At 42.4% G+C, this 11,002-nt stretch overlaps 1 protein-coding gene across 1 annotated transcript; it reads right to left on the bottom strand.

The window, feature by feature from the left end:
• Positions 1 to 2,436: 2,436 nt before the first annotated feature.
• On the bottom strand, positions 2,437 to 7,493 carry Defb33 (defensin beta 33). Its single transcript, NM_001039119.2, has 3 exons — positions 7,454 to 7,493; positions 4,977 to 5,145; positions 2,437 to 2,653 (listed from the first exon to the last, which is right to left on the bottom strand). The coding sequence occupies exons 2-3, from the start codon at positions 5,032 to 5,034 to the stop codon at positions 2,523 to 2,525; spliced, it is 189 nt and encodes a 62-aa protein (NP_001034208.1). The 5' UTR covers positions 5,035 to 5,145; positions 7,454 to 7,493; the 3' UTR covers positions 2,437 to 2,522.
• Positions 7,494 to 11,002: the final 3,509 nt, after the last annotated feature.

Here is an 11,002-nt window from a genome sequence, read left to right as displayed (position 1 = left end):
ACGGAAGCCAGTTAGTACATTACACAACTGAAAAGGAAATATTTGTAGGCAAGGATTCCGGGTACGGATTAAGATAGTGCCAAAGACACACAATTGGAGTTAGTGAAGAGACAAAGAAGGATAGGTGAAACCAGATAGCCTAATCCTAGGACTTGGGTGGTGAAGGCTGCAGGATTAGGACGTTTAAGGTCCCCCTTAGCTACATGCTTTCAAGGTAACCCAGGCCACATGAGAGAGAAACAAAACAAAACAAAACAAAACAAAACAAAACAAAACAAAAACGTGGCGCACTCCTTTAATCCCAGCACTTGGGAGGCAGAGGCAGGTGGATTTCTGAGTTCGAAGTCAGCCTGGTCTACAAAGTGCATTCCAGAACAGCCAGAGGTACACAGAGAAACCCTGTCTCGAAAAACAAAACAAACAAACAAACAAAAAACAAAGGGAAAAGAAAAGATATACAGGAAGTGGCAACATGAGATTTGGTCCTTAGAGATGCAGAATCTGGAGGAAAACTTCCATTGTTGGCTAGTGGAATAATGGACATTTCCAGCAAATTAGGTTCTGGTGTTGGAGCTCTAAAGTGTGTCTTAGACAGGAGGTGGTTATTTTAGAGACCTTGGGACTCATCTGTGGCAGAAGAGGTAGTATTCACCCATAGGAACACAAAAGTAGCAGAGAGTGTGTGAGGAATAGATACCTTCGAGGTATGGGCACAGGTTAGACATTGAAAAGACATTGCACAAGTTCCTCGTGTCGAGGGTGCCAAACAAAGAGGCAGATGAAAGCCATCTGTGGGGTTGAAGTGAAACCTATGGGGGCTTCGCTTGTAACCATCCTGATAAGCTTCCTTCCTGTGTACATTCCAGCAGCAACACAAACTTGCTGAAGAACTATGGGGTTAAAAGCATCTTAGCTGAATCTTCAATTCTGATGCCTCCTAGGGAGCCATGCCCAGCTTGAATATTGCACTGAGAATCTATCTTCTTTGTAGGGTCAGTTGAGTTTTTAGAAGGTGGATTTTTTTTTAATTTATTTTGCCTGGACTGTGAAGGGCCAGCACCCCAGAACTGTTCACAAGTCCTATTGTTAAGCATTGATGAATTATTAATGCTCTGTTAAAGCACAGATTCTGAATTCCTTAGGTCACCAAGTGGAGTATAGCTCAGTGAGTTATAGAAAATAATTTATGAAAACAGGAAGACAGTTCAGTGTAATAGATATCCCTGTTGTAGATTTATGAAGCCTGGAGTTTGAATCATGGGACCTGTGTGAAAGCTGGATGTAGTGACTAGTTCTTGTAACTTTAATACTAGGCAAAGTCAGAGGTGAGCTGGAGGGCCTAAGTTTAGTCAAAGATTTCATCTCAAATGATAAAGTGGAAAGTGCTAGAGGAAAGATCCTAAGCCAGCCTCTGACTTTCACACACACATGAACAAGTGAACACATGTGTACACATTTCTATTGCCCCTACCACACACAGAACAAACAAATCATTTCAATCATGATTGACTCTGTCTTTAGATTTATCTTTCTAATATTTCAGGACATTTTATGTATTATAAAACCTCTGCCTAATATAACATATCAGCTACTTCCTGGTTAACTAGACATTTCTCTAGGCGATCGTACAAGATTAGCTTCTCAGAGGAAACTCAGCCAGCTTCCTGAAGGTTCATGGGGACAGTCACTGGTGACTCTACCTCAACTTTACAGATATTCACTTAACTCCTGTCTCAGTTATTCTATTGCTGTGATGATGAAGGCAAGTTACAGAAAAAAGCATTGAACTGGGGGCATGTTTACAGTTTCAGAGGATTAGTCCATGATCTTTATTGTAGGAAGCTTTAAAGCAGGAAGGCAGGCATGACTCTGGAATGATTCCTCACAAGATTCAGAATTATAGGCAGAGAGAGAGAGAGAGAGAGAGAGAGAGAGAGACTAAGCCTCACGTGAGCTTTTGAAACTTCAAAGCTTATCTTCCAGTGACACACTCTTCAAACAAGGCCACGCCTCCTAATCCTTTCCAAACAGTTCTACTAACTGGGGAGCCATCAAATATGTGAGCAATCAGGGGCCATTCCTATTCATTCCAATCTGTTTCAACTTTGAGTGCCATTGACAAGTTGGCTCAGCCTTATGTTTCAACTCCCCAGATTGTCTGGTTTAGTTTCCACAAATTGAACCACACACCATCCCTGAGATGGGAAAGGCAGGCAGGACATGGGAATTTCAATACCAACTTCATTTGCTTTTAGCCCCAAAGTTTCAGCAAAGATTCCTCGCTCCTTTTGTAATTCTTTGTGAGCCTTTAATTTCTTGAATAAGAGGCCAAGAACCTGGAAACACTGGACTCCAACCCCATCAACAACAGCACATTCTCCACTTTTAAGCTCACTGCCATCTCACCTAAAATCTACACCACTGAAAAGAATAGCTAGCTGTACATCGTGGTGTTTTTATTTCCCAGAAATCAGAGCAGTTGACTGCTCTCTGGCAGTACTGCATGTATCAGCAACTGGCCATCACAACCTACAGCAGTGTTTGTATCGACTCTTGCATTCTGCAGGCAGGATAGAGCATCCGTGAGTTTTCTGAGACTTGCAAATGCCACCCATTTTCTCACACGGACGAAACTTTGAGTTTCTTTTGCGCCCTGTGAGTAAAAAGGAAAGAAGTGAAGAAACGAAACTGCACTTCATTAAACCAAAGATACTATAGTTTATTGTACCTGGGAAGAGTGGGTTAAGAGTCTATGACACCCATGGTGGCTTTCTGGTGGCTCAGGTGTGCCCTGCGCTGGTAACCATTTTCTCACTGACCAACTATTAAAGGGAAAATCAGAAGAGGGGGATCATTTGATAATGAGTGAAATTCACATTTCAGTGTCTTTGAAGAAAACAACTGGAGGAGAGACAAGTTTACTCTCTCTCTGTCTCTGTCTGTCTCTGTCTATCTCTGTCTCTTTGTCACTCTCTGTCTCTGTCTCTCTCTCGTTGACTTTATGTTAAGTACAGAGATGACCTGTGGTATCTGAGATCCATGTGGCCTTCAGAAAGTCTGGGATGCCTGTAGTTTAGTTTCATTTTCCTGAAGATGCTCAGAGCAGAAAAAGCACCCCGCATGACTATGTTCCAAGAATGTGAGTCTAATTTACTTCCTTCCATGTGTTCTTTATAACGCCTTTCTAATGTGCCTTCCTCCTAGACAGTGTGAAACTTGAAAGTGTACACCAAATATCAGGCAGACACAATGACTGAATGACGTATGTTGCTGATGCTTGAGCAACATGCCTCCCGTGTTTGGTGTGGTGTGTGTGACTTCATACCCTGTGACAGCTTCACACATGAGTGTCAGCTCTCCTATGACCCAGCATGTTAGAATGTATGAAGTCATGGAAAGAGTAGGGCAGGAGTAGAAGAGAACCCAGATCCTGTACAAAACCAAAACCCAGGAATGAAAGACAGAAGGAAACACTAAGTTTCTACCAAACATGTGGCTTTTTTGAAGTGCTTGCAGTGTGTTGTGATGTAGAGCAAGCAGCTGGAATATAACTACATCACATTGCCACTGTAAACAAATAGGCTTTTTCAGATGAAAACAAAAGAAAACCCATGCAGCTATAGACATATGCTTCTGTCTATAGCCATCTCCACAACCAAATTTATCAAGCATGGATGTAATCATCATCTTACTATTATCTAAAACTATCATTCATCTATCCATATTCCCCTCCCCTTCTCTTCTCCTTTAGATTGTTCAAAAATCCATCTGGATCGCCACTGTTTCGACATAAAAAATATGATCATCTTATCTTTTGCCTAAGTACATATAGCTATGAGCTCAGCCAGTGAATTTTGACCAGCAATGGTACCTCTGGTGACTTGAGTCTTTAACTTCTAGTGGGAAAGTCCTTAGATGCTCTTCCCATTTGCAGTGGCCAGCGACAGTAATGGTGGTAGCTGCTCCATCAGCTGGACTGATGGATTGCAGTGAGCAGAACATCCTTGTGGCCTGAGTGGAAATTATTTTTTACCTCAGCAAGGATGAACCCCTTTATTCTTTGATGATGCCAAGCCTGAGGTCGCTGTTTCCTCCATGCGAGATCAAGATCGCCAGGTAAAATGTAAGACCACCTCATTGAATGTAAATTTTTAGCTAGATAAGAATTGAGCTTGTAGAATAAGCAAACTTCAAACACTGTGTGGGTCATATTCACATGGAAAAGCAACTCTTGTTTACCTATAGCATCATAAATAGATTTCTTATCTAACATTGTTGGGTATTTGAAAGTATCACCCATAGAATTAAATCATTTTTACTTGTGAATTTCACCATGTATTGCCTGTGTGCCTTGAAGCAAGTTTACATCATTTTCTACATAGCAGCTATAAAATACCCACTCTATAACTATTGTTGCAAAGGGTGAAGGAGCTATGGCATGTTAGAAGCCTGCTTTGTGGCCAGGCATGGTGGTGTACATTTTCAGCCCTAGCATTTAGAAGGAGAATGATGTGAATTTGAGTCCAGCTTTGTCTACATAGTGAGGTCCAGGCCACTGGTAGTATATGAAACTCAAAGTATACCATGGCTGTGAGCTCACATCTTCAGGAGCTTCATGGAGTCTGGCCTTGTTGCATCAGAGTCAAGAATCAGAGAGGGGCACGTGCATGCATCCCAGAGGTTAGCTTACATCCTTTTTACAGATCAGGATCCGATGCCCAGGAAGTGCATGGGTCTTCCCTTATCAAAATACATAATCAAGATATCCCCCTGTAGACATACCTAGAGGTCCTTCACCAACATGATCCTGAGTCTGTCAAGGTGACAGCTCCAGTAGCCAGATACATTATGCTTCTTGTGGTTATGTCAAGACATTTTATTATTACGTATTTCGTTTCATGATTAAATTTGTTTGCTTTACTCCAGGCTCCAAATTCAACTATTATCTCCTCCATCCAGGTGGGTTCACAGCTTACCTGATGTAGTCTGAGCAAGACACACAAGGAGGATGAAGAGAAGAAATAACAGCCTCATGGTGAGAAGTGGGGTCTTGGGGTAGAGGGAGGGAGCAGCGGTGTGTGAGGGCAAGTCCTTCAGTGCACACCGATGGCAGCAGATTGATCTAGGAGAGTTGGAATGATGCACCTGGAAGAACAGTTTGCATGCTTAGTGCAGATGTTCAACTAGGACTAAGGTGGGACTGAGGATGCCTTACCTATGAACACATGAGTACAGTCCCAAAGACAGAAGCATTTAGCTGAGCATGGCAGTACACACTTGTAATTGCAGTCCTTGGGAAGTGAAAGGCAGAGGGATTGTGAGTTGAAGCCAGCCTGGGTTATACAGCGAGTGCCAGAACAGCATGGGCTACATGGTGAAAATATGTCTCAAACACACACACACACACACACACACACACACACACACACACACACACACTTCATTTCTTGTAGCCATGGAGGTGAGAATCCCATGGTAAGAGTGTTGGCAGATCTGTTTTGTAAGAATGTGTATCACTCTAATGAGAGCCCTCATCACAACACTTACTCTCACTTCATTCCTCACAGGGGTATCTCAACATGGAGTTTTTCAGGGAACAAAAACATGAAGCCTATTAACACTTCTTTGTCTCCTCTCTGCTCTCTTTCATCTGCTTATCCATTTATTCAGCTGCAAGCTGATGGCTTTGAGACAGCATCAGTATTAAGCAGCTTCTGGCCCTGTGTATCTTGCCAGCTCTGCAAGAGCCAACCATGGTAAGAGCTTGAGCTCTTTCTCAATTGGTTAGCACAAAATACTGAAACTGAAAAGAGAACGAAGGGAGTTTCCATTGACAAAATTTCTTCCTATTTTTAGCTTCTGAAATGGGGGAGGTGTGCCCCTATAATCCAAGCTCCTGACATACAGAAGGAGAGTTCAAGGCCAGTTTGGTCTACATAGCAAGTTTGAGGTCAGCCAGGGCTACATGGAGAGACTCTGTCTCAGCAAACAAAACAAACACAAGTCCATTGAATCACATGTCGAAATGAAACTCATTGGAAAATCCTGACTTACTATAAGGATGTGTGGTGTGTGTGTGTGTGTGTGTGTGTGTGTGTGTGTGTGTGTGTTTCTGTCTGGGCTGTGTATATGTATGTATTTGTGGGGGTTTGTATGTGTGTGAGTTTTGTGGGTGTTTCAATGTGTTTGGGGTGGTTGTATGTATATGCATGTGTTTGTGGTGTGTGTGTGTGTGTGTGTGTGTGTGTGGTGTGGTGTGCACATGTACCACCCACATACTCTCATGAACTCACATCCCTAAGAACTATAAGATTAGGGAATGTATGTGGGTCACAAAGGTCTAGTCATCCTTTCTATCAGAGGGCAAGGCCATGGCAGGGTAGACTGTGGTAGGTTGAGAGGCTAAAGCAAGGTTACCAAATGAGTAATCACCTGAAGAGAAGTGCATCCTAGATTTTAAGGTTTCATTACTGATAATTGCAATGGGACAAGAGGCAGACTGGGAAACAGAAGCTATGGCTGCCTCATCTCTAGGGAAACTCCTCATTTAGCAAGCATATACCTGCACCATAGAGCCATTCTCTTTCCTCTCCATCCCCAACGCCTGGTAATAACCTAAACCAATGACTGACCAAAATAGTTTTGTAGAACATGATGATTATTGATGGCTTATCTTTCCAACTTTTTATTTGCCCATTTCCCTTCTCAGCCTAAACATAATGGAAGGATTTGATCAGAGGATGTAAGTAAGTGAGTACCTGGTTCCTACTTGGAAGTCACCTCTACAGTTTAGAATGTATCTCCAAACTTACAGTAAAATCAAACAACCTTCACTTTGCGCTACACACTATCACAGTGCATCTCATGAAAATAGTACCCATGCAGACATTCCTTAATCTCAAAGGAGACTCTGAAGAGGTCCCCCCCCCATCTATTCTCAATTGTAAAAATACATCTATTTTTCTCTTTAAAAGTCTTCGACACAGTAGGGTATAATCAGTTGGTTTTAGAGTGAGGCTTGGATGTTATGGATGACTTCCTTTACATTCAGACCCTACTGTGCCCCCTACTGGGTTTGGAGAGATCTGGAGAAGATTCATTACCTTGCTCTTCAGTGTCTCTGGGAAAACATTTACTTCCTCCCCAGCTTCCTCCTCCCAAGTCTTCCTCACTCATAAGGAAACTAATTCTACTCAAGAAGGCTGCCAGTGTCAAATCAAGTACCCAAAGTCTTGCTTTCTAATATTCCCTGCCCTGTGATTTATATTTGAACAGGTAACTTTTGAGCAGATACCACACTCAGATGATAACAAATGAGGAAAGAAAAGAAAGCACGTGGTGTGAGCTTTGCCCACATGTTTCTCTCTTTCTTATATGTGCAAGTAAAAAAGCAATCCTCTCCATTAGTCCCTCACCTCTTCTTCATCACAAGATGTCTCTCTTAATAGCTTACCTAGAAGGTGGCTCCCTCTGCCCTCCACAGGTAATGTGCTGCCTGTCCATTGAGGCAGGGCCACTTGGGAGCAGGTGCCAATTATGACCTAATTAGGAGTCAGGAAAACCATGTGCAGAGGGAAGGTCTCATAAGACACCCACTATGACCCTGCTGACTAGTCAGACCTGAGTGGGGAAAGGAAGACAAAGGAAGTGTGGCTTGGGTGATACCTGTTTCAAGCTATTTCACTGAAAAACTAAGCAAAGCAATGCATAGTAGCCGAGGGGTAACAGGGTCAAAACCGTCTTTATATTCATACACTCAGTAGTGGGGTATACAAGATAAAACTTTATGGCCAAAGAGCCAAGCTCCTCTCAGTGATTTCCATGAACTACATCTTTCTAGTGTGTCTTCAGGCTCAGTTTTGTTGTTGTTTCTTTTGTTTGTTTGTTGTTGTTTGTTTGTTTGTTTGTTTTTTAGATTGATACTTTTCAAGAAGACTAAACAGTCTACAAACCACAGGAAAATAGAAAATATTAGGATAATCAAAATAGCCCTTTTGAGTTCCACAAATAGCCCATGCTTGACAGGCCCCAGGAATAAAGAATCAGTGTAATCAGAGTCAAGAAACACCAATCTTGGAGTTGTAACCATACCGCTTTTACGTCTAAGTTTGCCCTGTCCTCTGCAATAAACACTGGTCACACAAGCTAAGTTTTATCAGTCACAGGCCAGAAGGAAACTCCTGCAGTCTTAGCCCCATTGTATAAGCTTGTAATGGAAGATTTTTACAAAAGATAAAACCACCCTCAAACTTAGTTCACTTAAACACCTCTCATGGTCCTTGGGCTATACTGAGCTTGACTAGGTGTCTGGTAGGAAGGATGTTCATGAATTGGCAGATTGAAGCTGGGCCTAGAGTCTTCTCAAAACTCATGCATATTTGCTGAGCTGAGAGGGCTTGAGAAGCTGGTGGGGACAGCCCTCTTCTTTCCCTTATGGGCTCTCAAACATAGTGATTTCAAAATGATTAGGACTTGTATCTTGTGTTTAAAGGCTCACAACACCTGGCATGGATTGTGGCAGCCAGAGAACCACATGTCAGACTCCCATCCTTTATGACATCAGAGGTTCTTCAGCAAGATTACCTTCTTAGTTGAGACAACTGCAATGGCCTACTTTGGAGGCAAGGGAAGCTTCCATAAGCCATCTCTTGATGGAAGATTGAACTGCTTTGACATTTGGAAATGCAATATCTTGTATGCAGAATGTAGAAGCACATATACTACAGAGAGAGTCCTTAAAAATGAAACCCAAATCACTTTACCTGGACCCCCCCCCCCCCAACACACTGTTCAGGAGAAGCTGAAGTTGGGACTGTCCATGCTGGATCCAATAGGCCTGAGTTCCAAATGATAGCCATGTTTTGGGGAAAGTTAACAGACTTTTCCTTTCCAACCACTTAAAGACTCTGGCCTCAGATAAGGAGAGATATTTGCCTACCCTTTTGCACAATTTGCCCCACCTTTAGGCACATGCTAAATTTCCTGTCAACTCAGATGATTTAAGCTAAAACCAGCTTTAGGTTAAAAGTTGGGGGGGGGGGTCATGAAATGGGAGCAAGACAATAGTCAACATAATTCTTCCTTTGTCTACACCCACATGGACCTAACATGCTAACCCATCTATTTACCACATGAGTACAAAAATGACCAACACATATTGGTCTTCCTAACAGTGATGGCAATCAAATATATCTGTGGTTTTGAGTCACTTATACTGTGTTTTGATCTAAGCATTTTCCAAGTATTGTTTCATTAAGTTCTGTTACAAGAGTGAATCTACATTCTCCAGTCTTCTGGGACCAGTGTTCACTCCCAGTCACACAGCTAAAAATCCTAATGATGAATGTGGGCACATCTCTATTGTTTCTGAAAAGTCCCCACATGCATTTGTGCTCAACCTGCTTTGCTCCCAGTACTCCCCATCCTTGACCGTGTCTCTTCAGCACCCAGGACATCTACACTTTTCCTTGAGCAGCTTCCTCCTGATCCCTGACACCCATTGTGGTGCAGTCTCTATCTCTCTGTCATATCCTACAATAGTAGACTGCTGTGTGTGACAGGATCCTGTGAACCTCTAGAGAGAGTATATGAAACTCTCTGCTGATCAAGGCATGGAAGAGAAGAAATTAGCTGAGGAAAGGAACATTCTTTCTCACCATGGGACTCTGGCATCTTCTCTCATTTTTTTATCTATAATATACCCCTGAAGAGAGTGCCTCTTTCTTCTCTCCTATAAATCAGAATTTCTCCAAACACGCCACTTTCTTGTGAAGATTTTTTTTTTAAATTGGAAACAACTGTGTTTGCCTAAAAGTGGTCTTGGACTCTGACCCACCAAGCCTAACTCTAGAAACATCCATGCCCCCAAAAGCAATGAGCAGAACATGCCCAAAAGACTCACTAAACCAATTAGTATCCTCTATGTGTTTCACTCTCATCTTGATGCCCCCAAAAGGCTGACCTCTGATCCCCCTTTCTGGTCTTCTTCTATACCCTTTGTTGAGATGTTCCAGTTCCACCTGGGGTCCTCTTGGGGGATAGACCCTATACTCTTAAAACTTGCTCCTGCTAGTTGTCCTGACTCACTTCAATCCCCATGGTCAGGGCCAAAGAATCCAGGATGACTGAAGGAAATATCTTCCTCCTTCACATCCCTCATGAACCACAGTCCCTAGTGACCTCCACAACAACCTTGTAGTAGAGAGTCTTGTAAATGACAAACTTGTTTGGGCTCCTTGCTTTCCTTCACTGCCATATTATATATGATTTCAAGAGGCAAAAGCAAGAAGCCATGTGAAAGTGAAAACTTGGTCTGCCAGTGGAAATGTCAAGCTTAAGACAGACTCTGATCTCTTTCCCTTACTCACTATAGCCTCTTTTTGGTCTTCACCCTGCTATTCATTCTCATTGCTTTCAACAGTATCTTGTTTTCCATAAGTTCCTTGTGTCTTATGTCTACATGTAAGAAAGTTCCCCACTGACTCACCTTGGCCATTCAATTTAAAATAACATGATGCAATATTTCCCATCAGTGTCCAGTACATAAATGAATAAGAAACTATGTAACCTACACCCAAAAGTTCTCATAGCCAAAGTGTGCACTAAAGTCTTAACCACACCCATACTAAATGATGACTAAATAAATGACTAAGACGAATAAGCTAAAGGGAAGCTGGGGTCACATTCTTTGCATGCATTGGGATTTGATGGACAAAGCAAAGAGGTTAAGGAGGCAGAGGGATGCAGAAGGCAGGCAGGGTGGCTGTGTGTGCTGGCTACAGGGAATCACCCAGCACATAAGAGGCAGAAACAGATAGCCATAAAGTCTGGAAGCATAAGAGAGCCCTGCTTATGTCACTGATTGATTTCTACAGGGATTTTAGAATTCAGCCCATGAGAAAACAAACTTCGAGCTCACGCAGCTCTTAGGCAACAGGTGTTTGCATTTAAGCAAAGAACTTTAATTTTGTTTAAGTTCTGTCCATCTTCATGGAGGAACAAA

This window comes from Mus musculus, chromosome 8 (genome assembly GCF_000001635.26).
Source record: "Mus musculus strain C57BL/6J chromosome 8, GRCm38.p6 C57BL/6J".
In the NCBI taxonomy this organism is placed as follows: Eukaryota; Metazoa; Chordata; class Mammalia; order Rodentia; family Muridae; genus Mus; species Mus musculus.
The sequence above is the reverse complement of the archived record's forward strand: the minus strand, read 5'-3'. Positions and strand labels throughout refer to the sequence as shown.

Excerpts from the sequence above, each read along its gene's own strand:
- Defb33 (NM_001039119.2), bottom strand. The coding sequence starts at position 5,034 with ATGAGGCTGTTATTTCTTCTCTTCATCCTCCTTGTGTGTCTTGCTCAG. Across the intron at positions 2,654-4,976 it reads TCTTGCTCAGACTACATCAG|GGCGCAAAAGAAACTCAAAG; the intron begins GTAAGCTGTGAA and ends TTTTACTCACAG.